Source organism: Spea bombifrons, chromosome 10 (assembly GCF_027358695.1).
Source record: "Spea bombifrons isolate aSpeBom1 chromosome 10, aSpeBom1.2.pri, whole genome shotgun sequence".
NCBI classification, from domain to species: Eukaryota; Metazoa; Chordata; class Amphibia; order Anura; family Pelobatidae; genus Spea; species Spea bombifrons.
Window position 1 is genome coordinate 11,222,997 of NC_071096.1, and position 17,500 is coordinate 11,240,496.

At 40.3% G+C, this 17,500-nt stretch overlaps 1 protein-coding gene across 4 annotated transcripts in view; it reads left to right on the top strand.

Annotated features, from left to right (window-relative positions):
* Nucleotides 1-17,500, top strand: part of SYT7 (synaptotagmin 7) — a 134,247-nt gene that overhangs the window by 95,897 nt on the left and 20,850 nt on the right. For 2 of the 4 annotated variants that reach the window (XM_053449740.1, XM_053449737.1), the window contains 2 exons: nucleotides 110-232; nucleotides 8,310-8,445. In XM_053449740.1, the coding sequence (XP_053305715.1) occupies nucleotides 110-232; nucleotides 8,310-8,445 (259 nt within the window). The remainder of the gene's footprint in view (nucleotides 1-109; nucleotides 233-8,309; nucleotides 8,446-17,500) is intronic. The other 2 variants (XM_053449738.1, XM_053449739.1) reach the window with 1 other exon arrangement.

A 17,500-nucleotide genomic window follows, 5' to 3' on the forward strand; every position in this document is an offset into this window, starting at 1 on the left:
GGGTTGCGTTTCTTATGGAATCTGCTTCTGTCTCTATATGTGTGCTTGATTCTTCTTATATCTCTGTCTTCTGTTTCTTTCTGCTTTCTCGCCTCCTGGCCACGGGCAGGGAAGGTCGCATGGTGGTGCTGTCCTTGGTGCTGGGTCTCTCTGAACAGGACGACTTTGCCAATATCCCTGACCTGCAAAACAATGGGTCCCAACAGAACCAGAATTCTCAGGGCGACAAGAGGTAGGAGGGGGGAGCACCGGCGTGCCCTCCCTATTTGTGGCTTAAAGGTCACAATTCGTGTTTTAATTATGGGCCAATGTATAATGCTGTGGACGTCTGCCAGCTTAGGTCTGTTTACAGTCTGTGGTTTGCATTCATTAATAACCTTAGATTCAATACCCATTAAATGCATGATGATTGATGTGTTTATGTGTGTGTGGGTACAATGTGTGTCCATATGGAAGTTGTAATGTATGATAGTGCTATCAAATAGTAAAAAATAAGACATCGCAGTTAGAAAATATATTCTAGTACATAGAGTACAACTCTTAACTATGAAGAATATAAAACTCTTCCTGGAGAGTATATACTGTACAAAACACACGCGTTATATTGAATAGGGAACGCATATTGTTTACAATCCCGATGGATAATGAAGACTTTTATAGAACACAGAACCCATGCAGAATCCATGCCATCGAGGATTTGGAATCCTGATGTGTTTTTTTTAGAATATAGAATCTTGGTTGTGCAGACAGAAATCCTTGCAAGGAACACAGAACCCTTCTTGTGGAAGGAGCTTTAAGGTAGCTGGAGTCTTTGTTGTACCAAACATAAAACCGTAATATTAAAATTAGATTACACACCTTTCTGTTTCCTAATTATTGGAAAACAGATTGCTGCTTTATCAATAACCCATACTAGATGCCTACATCCCTATCAGGAACTGTTATTTAGAACTATGACCACATACATATATTACAAGGATACTCCACCCATCATATGCACCATAATGTGCATACATTAATGTGGTGTCCACAGAGGAAGACTGGCACCTTCTAGCCCTTCTGGCCCTTGCTCCTCCACCCAGTAACTAACATACAGACCAGAACACACAAACTCACCATAACACACAGATACTATAACATCCTCACTCTACCATCACACCTGACTCTGCCATCACACATCACTCTACCATCACACTTCACACCTATCACACCTATCACACGTAACACCTCATCCGCATCTATCACATATTACACATCACCCTTATCACACTTCAGAACTAATTCCACCACGCCTATCTCAACTCACTCCCTCCCAACCATCACATATCCCTATAATCACACCTATAACGCATAATACCTCTCTACTTCACGCATAATACCTCGCTCCCTCACGTGTATAACACATCACTCCAGTCACAACACACCTATCACACCTCACTCCTTCCCAACTTTAGGATTGTCAGGGATGTGAAACGGCCCATTTAATTTTAAGTTAATATTACCTAAAGTTACCTTGCAGGCCCGTTACTCGAGACATCCTGTTCATGTTTTAGCATTTATGCGTTGTCTTATGTTTCTCAGTAAGTGCAAAAGTACAGCACTGGTTGGATGTATAATTATATTATTATATATCGACAAGCAATATAACTTATTAAAACTATGAAATGTAAGATACCCTTTATAAGTAGGAAGTAAGCAATACCATTCTGAGTGATTCTCATAGCTACTTATTTAAATAGCAGTACCCTGGCAAAGCATTGCATTAACCATTAGAGGGCCACACTGCAGTGCAAATTGATGTATTGACACCTCTTACAAAATCAATAGATGAAAGGGACTGTTGGCACCATACACTGACTGACACGACGCGTTAAAGCAATTTAACTTTCCATCTGTTTGATCTCTACAATATTCTTCCTTTTGAACCAATAGAAAAGGAATGATTTCAACTATAAAAGGACAGAATCTGAATGTTTTCATATCATTTTTACTTATTCTGGGAAAAGAGACATGGGATGAAATGTTTGCCTCCGCCTAGCAAAACCTTTTAGTTTTGTCCCAAACGGGAGCACGAGGTCAGCTCCCTTTTCAAGCTCGCCAGCAAAAGACTCTTTGCCAAGACAAAGCCGGCATCAGTGGGAGCTGTCTAGTTAAATTCTCTCTGGCTGAGAGGTGTGAAAAGACAGAAATGCAGAAGTGTATCGGGAAGCCAGGCTTTGAGTTATCACTGTGTTAATGACGTGGTCCAATTTTCACTCTGAGGTTATTTTTGTGCTTCCTATACCTCGCTACATATATTAACACGTTAATGCTGTCATTAAATCGCAGTCTGTCACAAGTCTCTTCCAAAAAAGAGAGATGCTGTATCCTGAGCTTATAAGATTGAAGTGAGTGACGTATTTTATTCTTGATTCCCCAACTAAATGTGGGTGTTAATTCACCCAACAGCTTCACTATCTGCTGATGTTATGACAGCTCGCCTAATGAGTCTTCATGCACCTAGATCTATTTATCAAGGTCTAAAAATAAAATATATATATACAGCGACCCTTCCTGTTAACATCTTAACTTATCAAACGGTACCATAGATAAAGCATAAAAGTGCTGGGCACCTAACTGAAAATCACAGGCCATGCATGCTACCCGGTCTTCTTCTACATGCCGTCCTCTCGCTGCTTCAGGCAGATGCAAGTCATTTACTCAGCTGTAAAAAAAGATTTTTTTTTTATTCACTCGAGGTCAACAGTATTATAACCATTCATGGCCAGACACTTGCAGAGAAATATTTTCCCTGTCTAATAATTGACTTTTGCAAAGCATTGAAGCCCTCCTCTGGCTGAGAAGGAACTGAGCCTATATGTTAAGCGAAGCTGCAGGTATCCATCTGCTCTCCTACATTCCCAGAGTTCTTTGATCACGATCTGTTCCTGACACCTTGCTCCTCTTTTAGATAAGACGCAAGCACGCAGAATAAAAAATCTCCAGATATTTATACAGGAGAACTAGGTTTTTGAGGAAGTCAAACACGCAGGGACATTTACCCTCCCTGAAATGATTGTGTTTGCTTTTACAGCTGCCCAACAAATTACCCAGCAGAACTAAAGGCTCACCAAAAGATTGAATTTGCTTATGTACCGATGTGGAATTCACATTTTTTTACAACAAGAATGATTAAAATTGACAGTTTCTCTTCTATATGATATAGATTCTATATAACAATAATAGGTGCCGCATGCAGTAGGTACCTACTATACGTCCCAATTGCATACCAAGTACTCTTGTATATGGACTTCACTGAGTTTAGTAATTGAAACATGATTTCATTTGTTATTATAGAAGCTATAATTGAGCTGTATAATTGAGCTGGTATTACTGGAATCATGCTTAAATTTTTACTGAAAGCGCATTAAATTATCACTGGTGACAAATCAACGTACTGGATACAACAATAGATTTGAAATGTCTTTGTTACCACGCGTGTCTATTTGATGCACGCGCGAATGTTCTGCAAGCTCAATTTCAAATATCGTGCTTTCCATGAAAGAAGCTTTCCAGGAGTTACCAAGATGCCATTTCAGGACAAAGGTAGCTTATAGATTTTGTCTAAAAATATAAAAAGTAGACCGACTTGTTCTCCTGCATCTCCTGATATCATGCAGGTACCTAAAGTCTCCATGTGCAGCTTACGAGCGATACTTAAATCTAAGTCACATCAGGAAAATCCTTATATTACCATATATTATCAACATTTGTGAAACTGCGTACAAACTCAAAAGGATTATTAACATCACCGACAGATTTGTAGAACTTGGTCCCAAGTCTCTGTATTCTTGTTCAGGAAGACAGGAGTTATTTTCCAGTTCAACCTCGTGTCCCAAGCTCATTAATGCGCAACAGTAACCAATCCTGCTTGTAATCCATGGAGATTTTTAAATTAAAACATCAACAGATTATTTTGATGCTGAAACAATTTTCCTGCAGTCCTTCCCTGGTCATTCCGAGATAGATGATTATAATGCGCGAAACATCATTTCTATGGTTACTTGTTAAATACTTAACAAATGTTGTGCTCTAGAATATAATTTGCTGCCCTGCCTCTCAGCACTTGACACGCTGCAGGCGTTGAAACAAGAACACATTTTCCATAAAATAATTTTAATCATTCAGGCAGGGGAGGTGGAATCTGATTGAGCGCGGGCAAGTCTACGGCCAAACTGAGACACAATGATCCGGTCAGGGATAAACAACCTCCGGGCACGTGTCGGTTCTAGACTATGGCTCCCATGATGTTTTGCCAGGGTGAAGATGGAATAGGCTCTGGCTGGTATTGACTGCTTGTTTAATATTAGCTAATTAATAGTTTACAATCACTCATTTCAGCCACATGAGCTCCAATATTTATTACTGTGATTTCAATTCTCTTTCTAGATACATAATTGATGTTAAGAGAAAATAAGACATTCTAGCAGAACCCTGCATAAACCTTTCTTTTTCTCGTACCAGTCCATTGTATTTATTCAAACCTGGTATTAAAAAAAGATCCCATGGATATGCAGAAGAATCGGCAAGCTTTGTATTTTTTCATACAGAAAAGCCTGATAGCATTTAGCAACTGTTGTTCAAGGCCTAAGAGACAATGCAAGCTAGTTCTGAGCAGGAATATCCCAAGGTGAACTACAGAACAGACCTGTTATCCATTTCTAATGAGGAGAAGACACATTTGGTGTGCGCCAGGCTACATGATCGAGACAAGCATTTCCCACATATAAAGCCAAGGATCTAGAATGCTTAACTGCTTATTAGCAAAAAAAAATTTTTATAGCATGTTCAAAGTGATGCATTGGTGCTCGTTTTCTGCTTAACTATGTTTTATAGTGTATACTAGATGATACTTTGGCCATCAGCAGGACCATCTCATTCCAGGGGTATTTAGTGTACGCATGTAAGTTTGAGAGAACGTGTGTGTATCTATGTATGCCGTTGTTCTAAATTACCCGCGTCTCTGGGGTGCTATGAATGTTTCACCTTTCTAGAACCCTGTCAGTTCCAGCTCTAGATCAGGTGGTTCTATCCTGCTAGCATACAAACCCAATGCATTACAATACAATTTGAGAGTGAGAAGCTGTTGAGTGATCCGTGATCACAGATGAATGATGGCTAACTTCCTGTAATGCAGCGTAGAAAACAGGGAAAGTTATGCAATAAGATCCTATCCAGAGCAGGGACTTGCATGCATTGAGTGCATTGAACAGGGACCATGAACCAAAAGCTGGCTGAGCATGATGGGGGTTTTGGTCCAGTCGGGGAGTTAGCCTATCCCTGATTTTGTGAGTGCTTGTGCAACAACCCCCCTCCCTAATCTCAGTCTCCAGATCTCCCCACCCCAACAGTTCATTCATCCACCCCTCGGAGCAAACGACACTGTGCATTTGGAATATTTCTATCTGTGTTACTTAGTAATTCCAACAGTTTGAAAATGCTAATTTATAATTTATAACGGCAAGCGCACCAAGCTCTCCCCGAGCATGTCATTGTACATACAAATCCCCTCTGGATCCTGGAGAGTGCACACGATGCCCCAGTTTAAGCTGTTTCACACAGAAATGTACAAACATCTGGAAGCAGTGCAGACGGCCATCTTTAAAGATCTCATCAGAAAATATTCTGTTACATTGGCCTAGATTTGACAAAAGGCTTTGAAGAATTTCTCCAGTCGTTAAAATACATCAAGTGTAATTCCTATGGTTTTCGGTGGAATATTTCGTTTCGAGAAGGGATTTTGATAAATTCAGTGGCATCGAATTGGAATGTTTTTTTTCTGGGTTCTTTATAATTTTACACCATAGTAAAGCACGATGTAAAAAAAAAAAAAGTGCATGCACATGCATGTTAACCCTCAACTCGATCATTTCAGAGCTATGTTCAATCCTCCAGACGTGATTCTACTAAATGTTTAACAAAGGGTCTTCTCCAGCCGTGTCGCTAACGCGCCCTTTAAATTAAATATGTTTTTTTGTTTTGCAGCTTTGAATGTTGCTTTCTCCACACGTGTGCTGTTTTCTTCATGTCTGCTTTCTACCTCACCGGTTCTTTGCCGGGCATTTTAGACACTAACTTTTTCCTATCCGTTCTCTTTCATGCACAGCTGTCTCGTCATCTCCCCACGTTCTAACTTCCCTCGAGCCTTTCTTCCTATTGCCTTCATACCCCTCACCGTAATAAATACTATTAAAAAAAATAAGCATTCAATTTTCATTCATTCACTTAGATTTTTAACAGAGACCCTTTTTTAGCCGCTGCCTTTTGTGCCTCACTAATGCCCAATCCTAATTTTGTGTAACCCTGTGTATCTTTCTCTTGTTGTGTATTCGCTGTTCAGTGTGCGTATGCTCTGCATGCAGAGTCTGCCTCTGTCCTTCTGGCTTTTAATATTAATATTGTCTGTGCTGACCTGTTACTCACCAATGTTTTTGAGCCTCTGCTCCCTCACTACAATCTTTCCTTTTTAGGGGGATTTTTGAACCCAAGTGACCTTTTGAAAGCGGCCCATTTAAACAACCATTAGGCCAAAAAGATTTTATTGTAACAAATTGGTTTGGCCTTCCTGACTATAATTTTTTCTGTCACTCAGTGTTGTGTGGTTGTGTTTGGCACCTCAAACGTCATGGATGCTGATAAGCCTTCACAAATCTTGGTGTAGAAGGAAGGTCATTCATGTCCTGAAGTTGCTACCCCTGGCAGCCATTCCTACCTAGTGCGGATCTAATGAAAGCATCCCCGGTGTGATCAGACCCACTGGGATTTATAAGGAATATAATCTAAAGATTCCTCTCTTTATGATGAAGGACTTTAAAGTCTTCGGGCCTCACTAGTTGTAGCAACCTATTCATCTGATCATCGGCGAAAGAGTCCACTATTCTCATGAGGATCTGTACAACTGATGACATTTTTCCATCACACATCAAGTAGAATATATTTATGGCTTCTAGATAAAAACATGTATATCTACTCACCCACGAATATTTAGAAGCACATATGACATAGTATTTATACACTAAATCCCACATTAAGGAAGATGCTGTTAAACCTCTTCTCGTGGCACAAATATCAGATTTGTGTTCATACTTTGAACACATTTTACTAAGGTAAAGAATTGTGGAGGTTAACAGCTTCCTAATGATCTCCCTTAATGTGTCACTTTATCTCTTACTGCATATACAGTGTGCATATATGAGTGTATATATGATATATATTCCCCACCAGTTTTTGATCAGATAAACAAACATACATTTGATGTCCTTTACTATTTAGAGGTCAGCTAATAGCATTGCCATTGTGGCATGACTCCATGATCTAGAAGGACGGATTAGATATAGAATGAGGGTCAAATCTGTGAGTGTAGATATCACCATATCTAAATGCCGCAACACACTCCCTTCGAGAAGCAGCATGCGCTCCTGGTCCTTACGCCTCATTTTTTTGGAACACATTCTAGATTTTGAGCTGCTATTGTACTTTGCGGTCAAATATATAGTATCTTAGATTCTGCAGTGCCGAAACCGAACCTATTATACTAATAGTACCACGTAGCTATATATAGATATATATATATATATATATATATATATATATATATATATATATACACGAAGATGAACACTATTACACAGAATCCTCCCTTGCAAATGTCCGCGAAGCAGGGTCCAGCCATGTGCACACATTTAGTGATGTCCAGACACACTGAGAAGCCCCAAGGGTCCGTTATACAAGTCTTTTCCCTGATAGTCACTCATGTGTAGCTGACTCTCTGTGGATAAGCTGATGTGACAAACCTTGACAGATAATGGGATTGTAGAGAATTCTAAAAAGAATCGCATGCATCCAGAATACTCAAGGCTTTCTTCATTATATTAAAATGCTTCTTTATAGACAGATATGCTCGGAATACCGCATGCAGCGTTTTGTAGGGACAAGGTGTCCTTTTTTTCATAGCGCTGTCTCTTCATATGAGGAGCCTAGAGATAAAGTGACTGACCCATGATAACACTACTAACTGACACACATTCATTATTTGTATCACCCATAGCAGACAGTTACTACTTTCAGAACTTTCAAAAAAGCATTTTTGTAATGCTAGAATAATTAAATGACATGTGAAAGGCTGGAAAGCTTGCTTGGGGTGACACAGATGAAATATCAGGAGCTTAGATGGACACCTGCCTCCAAGAGCCATCACTACAGACTTCTCAGACTCCGTCCAGAACACTTAAGGCACTTCTAACATATGTCTTCTCCCTCTCTCCCTTAAGATTACCATCAGGAACCAAAACCTCAAATGCAGCAGGGCCTCAGGGACAGGCGCAGCAAGATGAGGGTGAACGGAAAAACGACCAGCGATCGTCCGTCTCAGATCTAGTGAACTCCTTGACAAGTGAGATGTTGATGGTGAGTATCTCTGTGCTTGGTGATATGGCAGCATATGATGTTGTGCCAAAGGTGGCTTCCCAGGGCCAGATTTAATATTAAATGGATGAATAACAAAGTACAAAGAAGCTCCAGCTTGCAACGCCAAAGACAGAAGTGGAAGAAAAGACGAGAAAGAAAACAACATAATAGTTTGATTGACTTGACTTGTAGAAGCCTTGTGCTATGTTGCCATCATTGTTCTTGGTTTCCATGATGCTTTCTACCTTGGTAGAGTTTGAACAAGGACTGAAGGCGATCAACAATTTATTTTTTTATGAGAAAATTAGGTTGCATCTTTTTTCTTTTTTGCTCTGTGGATGTATGATGTGATTGAATGGTTGCTGTTAAATACAAATGATAATCAGGTGGGCAGAGTGATCTTCATGCGATTGTCCCAATTCGGGGACTCACTGGATCAATAAATTATAATTGTGCCCTTATTAACCTTTATACCTCTATATATTCATCTTTGCTTAATAAGAATCCAGCCCATTTTACTACCCTCTGTAATTAGCGAATACTATATCAAGATTTAGAAATTTATAGGAAAAAGCTGAAAAATCAGAGGGAAAGTATGGAGGGCCTAGAAAGGTCAATGAGAGGAAAACAGAGATATACTCCATATGGGAGGATGGAGGAGCAGATGAGAAAAATGTCAAAGATTGGAGTAGAAAGATGAGAGTGGAAAAAGACACAAGTACATAGAATTAAAGGAGACTGAAACCTTGAAACAATGCCTGGCCATCCATCTTTTCCTCATTAAATGCTATTGCTAGGATGATAAAAGGCAGATAGTGTTTCTGCAGAATTGATAAAGAAAGATTAAATAACCATACAACGTGAAATCCAAACCATGCAACTTAAAACAGTTGGAATCGCTGTATTCATTTTATGTAGAGTCTGCCGAGAATGCTTACAGGATGACTGGAGTCAGGGATTCAATTAGATGCAGAGTACTTAAAGAAACTGACCTTAAAAGTTAGGTAGTTTCTCTGCCGATAAACCGTATCCAGGATAAAACGAATAGATAAATACTATATTTGTTGAATAGTTTGATCTAGCACTGGGTAGCTTTAGGTTCCCAGCTGATATCCAACGCACACTGTGAAGCTGGCTTGAATCTTTAACTGGGTTGTAAGGAAAACACTGATGTCCTCTTAATCGTCACGCTACCAGATCGTCCCAAGAATGGAACTAGGTTGTCAACCCTGGTAGACATACCTTCATGATATGCCCAAGTTTATCTTCAGAAGAGCATTTCTGACAAAGTCCAGAAATGGCATCCTGTGTCATAATAGCACTGCCCTGGCACCTTTACCGAGCAAGCGCAAGGATTTAGAAGACCTGCCCCAACTCAGCTGATCTCTGTAGATGTCCCGATTTTTCTGTCCGCTGTCCATGGTGCTGTGAGTAGTGTGGCGCATGGACAGACATGAAAGCGTATCCCACTTGCTTTGGAATTAGCAAATAAATAATTTCACTGACATGGCACAATTGTTTCTCATGATCAACAGCGCAAGTATTCTCTTACAGCTTTAAATGTACATTTTACTGTAAAACAATTTGTTATATGGGGCATTGCGCCAGTTTCCTGCTTTTAACCATTTATGTTCCTGCTTTTCCGATTTACGATTCAGAATGTAGGGATAAATAGCGCCTGTATGCTGCCCAAATACCGTGTCCGCTTCCTCTTTGTAGGGAAACTAGTCTTCTGCGTTTAAACATTGCATAGAACTTCAGCACATGAGTCTCGCTGTCTGTATTAAGCGGATAAGCAGGTGATGCATGACTTCTAACGCCAGTTCTCAACGACACGTGAAAGTCGTAGATAATGAATCTAGTCTAGTGCTGGAGATGTAAGCGGTGCCTTAATGTGAGGCGATACCATTTCTTTGCCACTTAACTGGTTAAACATATAGCAGTGTAGTGTCTCTTAGCCAAGTGTTCTAGAATAAATAACTACTAGTGTTATGTTTTCTAAAAGGTTTATTGATCGGAAACCCCAGCTGACGGGGATACATCTTGTCATTAAATGATCAGTGAAGATTACTTTTGAAGTGATCTCTTTGGAAAGGCTTTAGTAGGTTCTTAAAATGGTTTATTTTAAAATAAATGTGTGGTTTTCTGCGAAAGAAAATCATAGCTGTCACTAGTCTGTTAAAAAAAACACATGCCAGTTCTATGTGGTTGCTGGTTTTTGCCACGACAGCAGCTTATTGTATCGGATCTGTGCGGTCCTGGGCATTGAATTAAAATGGACATATTGCGTGGGGTATTCCAAGGTGCAGCATCTTAAGATTTCAAGTAAGAAGCTGTGCAAGAGACAGTCTGTGAAACTGTAGGGAGAGCGGGTGTAGAGCGGGACTGCAGAGACTTTATAGGGCCTTTGAAAATTAATGATTTCTGCACTCCCTTATAAAACCGCTGCATGAAGCTTGATTATCTCACTCGTGTCCCCTAGAGAGCTATGTACTGGCGTTTTGCAATTTTACAGCCTCTGCCCCACCACGGACCAATTAGAGATTTAACAACGGCCTATTGTTTTGAAATACAAGATAAAACTAGAGCGTAGATAAAGTTATTGAGTGGGGAGAGACTGTAATGGGTATTGCTATGAAACAGAGGTCTGGGTTCCAATAATACAGCAGTCGTACCTGCTGTATTCTATCCACACCTATAGCACCTATATGAAACAGAACATTACCGTGTTTCAGAAAGCTGGCGAGTTTACATGTTTGTGAGCGTGAGCGTCGATGCAAGAAACGGGTGGCCTCCAGACTATTTTTGGTTATGAAGACAAGTTTCTTAACATCTAGTACATGCATCCCTTGGGATACTCCAGTACTTGTTTTAATTTCCAACGTGGGCAGTAAATAGTTGTGTTCAGGGGGACTTAATTACAAACGCAGAGGGGACAAAATTATTAAAACAATGTATAGTTCTGCTTGATTGGAAAACGGAGCTGTAGACAATCCGTGTAGTCTTTAGGTTTACATTTAGGTAAATTGAGCTTTGCTGAAAAGGCTTGCGGACTTCTTGAGCGTCTGTTTTTGATAGAACCACCTCTGTTAACGAATTCCATATCTTTAGCTTCCTTTCCCCGAGCCTTCGACAGATGCCCGCATGTTCTCTGAACATTCATTGTGATGACTGGTTGATTGTGTTGGCTTTGGCATCATCTGTATGATGTTATAAAAAACACATCTGGTGACATCATAGTAAATAGTGCGGAGGACGATTTCGTTACTATAATGATATCACTAATACCATGTGATGGCCAAACATTGCCCGTATTCTTTGTGTATTGCAGGCTTTTCTCTCTTGAGAGTTTTTGGCATTGTAGATTCACACAATTCAGAATGTGACGGGCCTCTGACCTGCCCCCGCTCGCAGTCGGCAAAGAGAGCGTTCAGTGAAGCAGTGAGTTGAAAATATTGAGTGATATTTCCTAGGACAGGTCCCAGCGGGGAGACCCGTGGCCGGCTAGTGAATGAAATATTACTATGAACGCACAGGGGAGTAAAGGTTCAGCGGCAGGGAGAGCACCGTCTGCGCAACGGGGGAACTAAACTTGAGACCCTGGCATTTACCACCCAAAGAGAGAACAGCCAGGTTATAAAAAAAAAAAAATCCCAACGGCTGTTGTTTAAGTTTAATATAGTTTTAGATGTAAGGTAGCTTTACTTTACTGAAAGGCTGGTAGATAAGTGGAACATCCCACCAGCAGAGGTGTCAGAGGTTGATACAGTGAGGGAATTTAAACATGCATTGGACGGGTATATAGTTCCAGAATCTAAGACAAGCACTGATTACGATCTGATTCTCACATTAGGAAAAAGGGGCAGACTTGGCACCTACAGGTATGAACTCTAGGCTTTCACTAACTAGATAGCACTTGGACCGAACGGCCCCAGTCATTTGTGGATGGAAGAACTGATTCATTCTAAAAAATGTCACTGTCCCTCTAGGGGGGCACTTGTGGTGATTTTTTCACCAGTGTTTTCTCATAATGGTAGCAAAAACCTAACAAAGTGCTTTACAATGAATCACCTTTATCTGTTCGTTAATCACTTAATCCCTAATAAATCCACCCCCAAATCATTACACGCATACATTGATTGTATAACAGACATTAAAACCACAAACTAGCTGAACCGCGGTAATTACATGCAGGTCAATGATGCATTCATAGAAGAAGCGGTGAATGAGACGGGCACCTCCCCGGGTAACGGTGTTCTGTGCTGTTTGCTCTCTTCTCCTTGCCCTTTGAGACAGCCTCTTACACGCTCTCTTTTTTGTGTTTGCTGCATTTCCAATGTGACTGTCCCTTGGAGAGTCAGCTCTCAAGCAGTGAAGTATGCCAGGCTCTCTCTATCAGCCAGTTCATTTCCAAAAGAAATAGTCACTCCATAAAGCCTCCAATTATTCGCGCTACCTCCTGTACTCTCTGAGTCATATTTCATTAATGTTTCATAGGTTTGCTGCAAGGTCCCTAGCTAAATAAACTTCACACCGGCTCAGGACCTGGAGGTTTCAATAACAAAAGCGATCAGGTGATGAGATGTTTTAGAATGTAATAAATGGGGGGGTAATGGACTGATGCTCCACCGTCGACTGCCTGTGCATAGTTTGTGTTACATTGCTGGGGCACCAGGCAAAGGTGTGAAGGACAGGGGGCAAGTCTCCTTCCCGGTCCAATTTTACCCCATCACATACATGCAATAACTAAATTATTAGTTGATGTAAATGTGTTGCCACGTGATGTGAACCGAATGTAATGTTTAATTACACAGGAGAACACATCCAGGACCTATATTAATAAATTAAGGGTGTAAAGATGATGTAACGCTGACACCGCCCCCCCCAGACGGCAACAATATACCATCCAAAAGGAAAATGATCTGCGCATCTACATGAAGCACGGGTCCTCACCTACTTAATATGTATGCAACTGTTAGAATACAGAAAATACATTCAAGCAAACACACATGTATGTGCGTGATATGACAAAGCGTTTCTGTTGGGCAGAAAGTGGCATTTTCTACCATTTTTAGAATAGGTGAATAAAAAAACACAGAATTTGATGGCAAATGAGAACCGTTCTAGTCCAGCATTCATGTTTTTCCTGATGTAAAGACACAGACCTCAATGAGTCCATGGTCTTGACTTTGATTCAGGAGCCATATGTCTGTCCCATGCATGTTTAAATTCCCTCGCTTCTCCCCTCTTGCTAAAGTAAAAGTTTCTTACAGAACATCTAAGCCTCTGCCGCTCTAGTTTTAGATTAGGACAGTACTTACTCACCTCTGTTGATTAGCTGCCTGGTTTTTATGGGCGCTTGTTGGGTAACAGACAAGAGCATCTTTGACCCCCCCCCATTCTTTACGGCCTGGAGACCCCTCTGTGGTATCTGAATGATGCAGGACAGCTATGCCAGCTGAGTTAACCCTTCATGCCTTTTTTTGTTTGTTTGTTTTTGTTATTAAAAAGACCTTCTGTTAATTCCTACAATTTACACGTTTAATAATTTCCAAATATTTATGGACACCTAGAGCTGCATTTCTCTTCGCAACAGTTTTTGTTTATGATGTGGGAGAGCAGGTTTTTTATCAGCCACTTCCATGTGTGCGCTACAGAAGCAATAAAAAGCAAGACAAATATTCCCAGAGCTCAGCTCACGTTATAAAAATAACATCTGCACAATCCTGACCCCAGATGGATACAGAGAATAAAACAACTGCTTCGTAATGAGCTCAGCAGGTAGGGGACGTGATGATGCGGGGAGGGAGCGTTACGCATACAGCAGAATGCGCCGGGCTCATCCGAACACGCAACACATGCAGCGTACAGGGCATGTAAGGAGATTAAGCGCTGTTATCATGTGAACTGCCTATAGGGAGGTGCAGGAATCGTTCAAGAATAAAAAAATGTATCTTTCAACTTCCTGTTTACTTTTAGTCTTGTTTTTGCTTATCGGTGCAGATTTATAGCAGGGTGACAGGTAATATAACGGGGGGCTTATAAGGCATCGAAGGACTGTCTTTCTATGAGTGACTTGAAAACCTTACGGAGTGTCAGTGACATCATATATATGTATACAGTGATGTATTCAGGCCTAGTGTGGCAGGTCCAGTGAAACGGCAGCCCTTATGACTCAGTTGGCCGGTTACCTCTCTGATCCCCCCCAGCCTGCCCATTTACACCACGGAGGACTATGCATACGAGTCACTGCCAGGCCTGGACTGGCCATCTGGCACACCAGGCAAAAGCCCAGCGGGCTTCTGGCCAACAACACTCCATACTCGCTCTCCAGTGGCTGAATATGCTGTTCCAGGGCCGCCTCTTTATCCCCGGTCTGGCCCTGGACACTGCATTTATACCTTGTTGCGTTATGCAGCAGGTAGCACGACGCAGGCTCAGATGAGCTGCTAAATTTATTTATTTCAGATGCATAAGTGTAAGAGTCTCAACATTTATTTACACATTTATTGGATAAATTACTACGCTTTCAGTTTTTGTGGGTTTTTTGGAATTGACCATAATTGAAGAACTGGACGTAATATTTTAGTAGTATATTATTATTATTATTGTTATTATTATTATTGTTATAGTAGTATATTATGCTTCTATCTTAATTGATGTGCGCCAATACCTTCCCTTTTTCTCAGTTTCTTTAGTTTACATTTGTTTTGGAAAATCCTAGTTGATTTTTGGTCATGGATTTCTCTGGGCACACTGGTGTTGGATGATAGTCGGGTTATAATTACTCAAAGTATCTGAATGTTTTATCCATCTCAAATGTTAGGCAGGGTTTAAGAAAACCACAGATTAATCATTGTTATAATTGGGGAATAGTGAGTTTATTTTTTATTTCTTTGTTCAATTTACCTTCCTTTTTCTCCTCTCTACAATGTGACAATATGAGGGTTATTTTCATGAGCCACATGAACACACTTTGAGAGGGACAGGGTGATCCTATGAAATATTCCTGATCCTTTATCATGGACAATAGACAACAACATTGTGGCAATTTTACTTTTCTGTACCCATGTCCGTACAGCTTTTTTATGGAGCTCTCCAATGTTGTTCCATGTGTCAGTGAAATGCTCTGCTGGTTTTACTGCTGGTGATATATAATGGTATGAACATTGGGACCAGAGATCCAGGTCAGACCGTGCATTCACTGGAGTAACCATCCAGCCTAATGATGCGTGAAAAGATACTAGTTCTTGGTAGTGTGCCCTTTATAGTAGACCAATAAACATATTTTATTATCTTTATTTGTCTAATATAAATTAGCCGGAATGACTTATATCTTCCTGTTTATGAAGGCCGTATCACTTTTGATTGTGTACGTTTTACAGTCTTCAAAAGTCCAAAGATCTGGCGCTCTTAAAGAGAGAAAAACTACATATTCCCCTATTTGAATAAAAAGCAGCAGACTACCGAGCAATGTCTTCTAAGAGAAAGTCCCAGAAAGTATTCTCCGTGATGGCAATGGCAGTATTTGCTGGTAAATAAACTGCGTTCCAACGCCTTAGTCCTGTTGTCAGATGAAATAGATGTGCGGCAGTCATTAGAAAATTCTTCCTTAGTTCCAATGAACTCCTGAACTTATTTAAAATAGGAGACTATGTGAGTAGTGAGTATCCCTTTTTATTATTAGAAAATATTTTATTAAAGATAAGCTACACTACGTTATTTTTCTCTCTACATGGGCACCAGATATTGGGCTTTTTATATATACTCAATCAACACGTACTTCAACTGGTAGGAGCAGCCAAGCGGAGAATACATCCCGGACAGTTTGTACAGAATTTAGGTGTTTTTTTTTGTTTGTTTGTTTTTTTACCAGCTTCCGTTATTGTTATTTATACTATACTTTTACACTATAGTCTTGCTGGTGTTGTCGGCCTTAATACTATGTTTTACAGTCTTCAGATTGCAGTGGAAGGTTTGGCAAAGATACTTTAAATCGGTTTCCTAATGTTGTTTTCTAATGCAAAAACGTGGCATTTTTACCAAATTTGCATCTTTTTTCTTTTTTTTCAATGCTCAGTAACTGGCTATGATGAGAGATTCAGGGTGAATAATGATCATCAAGGACAATTGTATTTTTGCTGGAAACCTTATATTCATAGTGTCTGAGTTCTGCTAACCAGTGCTGGCTATTCTGTTACACTTGAATGCCCCATCTAAAATCCAGACTTTTACTGAAAACGATACTCTTGAGTTAGCTGTAAAACTCCCGGGAAACACAAATTTTAACGGTGATTTACCTCCCACAAAATTCATACCAACCTTACACTAGGCGAAGAATACTGGATTCTTAGCCCACATGTCCCTTGTCCCTGACCACAGGCATATACATTGCAAACCATACATTTGCACCCACGATTGCACATACAGCAACCTGAAACCTTATGTTTTTGACGGTTGATGTCCACTTGGGGTTTGTGCATTAACAGCTGGATACATGTGCGTAATATTCTTGAATGATAACAGGCTGACTTTAGATGTTCGTGCCAGCAGCACCACTTAGTGGAACGAGGATCAAGTTGCCACGTGTGATATGAAGAACACAATTACTGTCACTCCTTCATAAACATGGGCTGAGCATCAAAAGCCAAGCGCCTTTCCTGATTTATACAGTGGTGGGCAATCACAATGCTAGCTGTTTAGTAAGCAGACACACACAGTTTAAGGTCCACAACTAGTGTGATTAACTGTCCACAATCCTTATCTTAAGCATTCTAGAGCCTCGGAATAACAGAATCCAAGGGTAAGCATGGAAAGGCGTACATGCTCTTTACCCTAGACACAACTCTAGATTTATTGGCTAGAAATGTAGCTTTCATAGGTGTAGAATAAACCACAAGCCATCAATTGTATTGTGTTAGCTATCTTGGTTTTTCACAGTGGTAGCATTTCTTTTAGGTTTTCACGTACGCGGGTTCTAGATTTTCCTGATTGGAATTTTCTTGGAAAAAAAAAATGGAACACATATTCCAACATATAAAGGATACACTCTGCC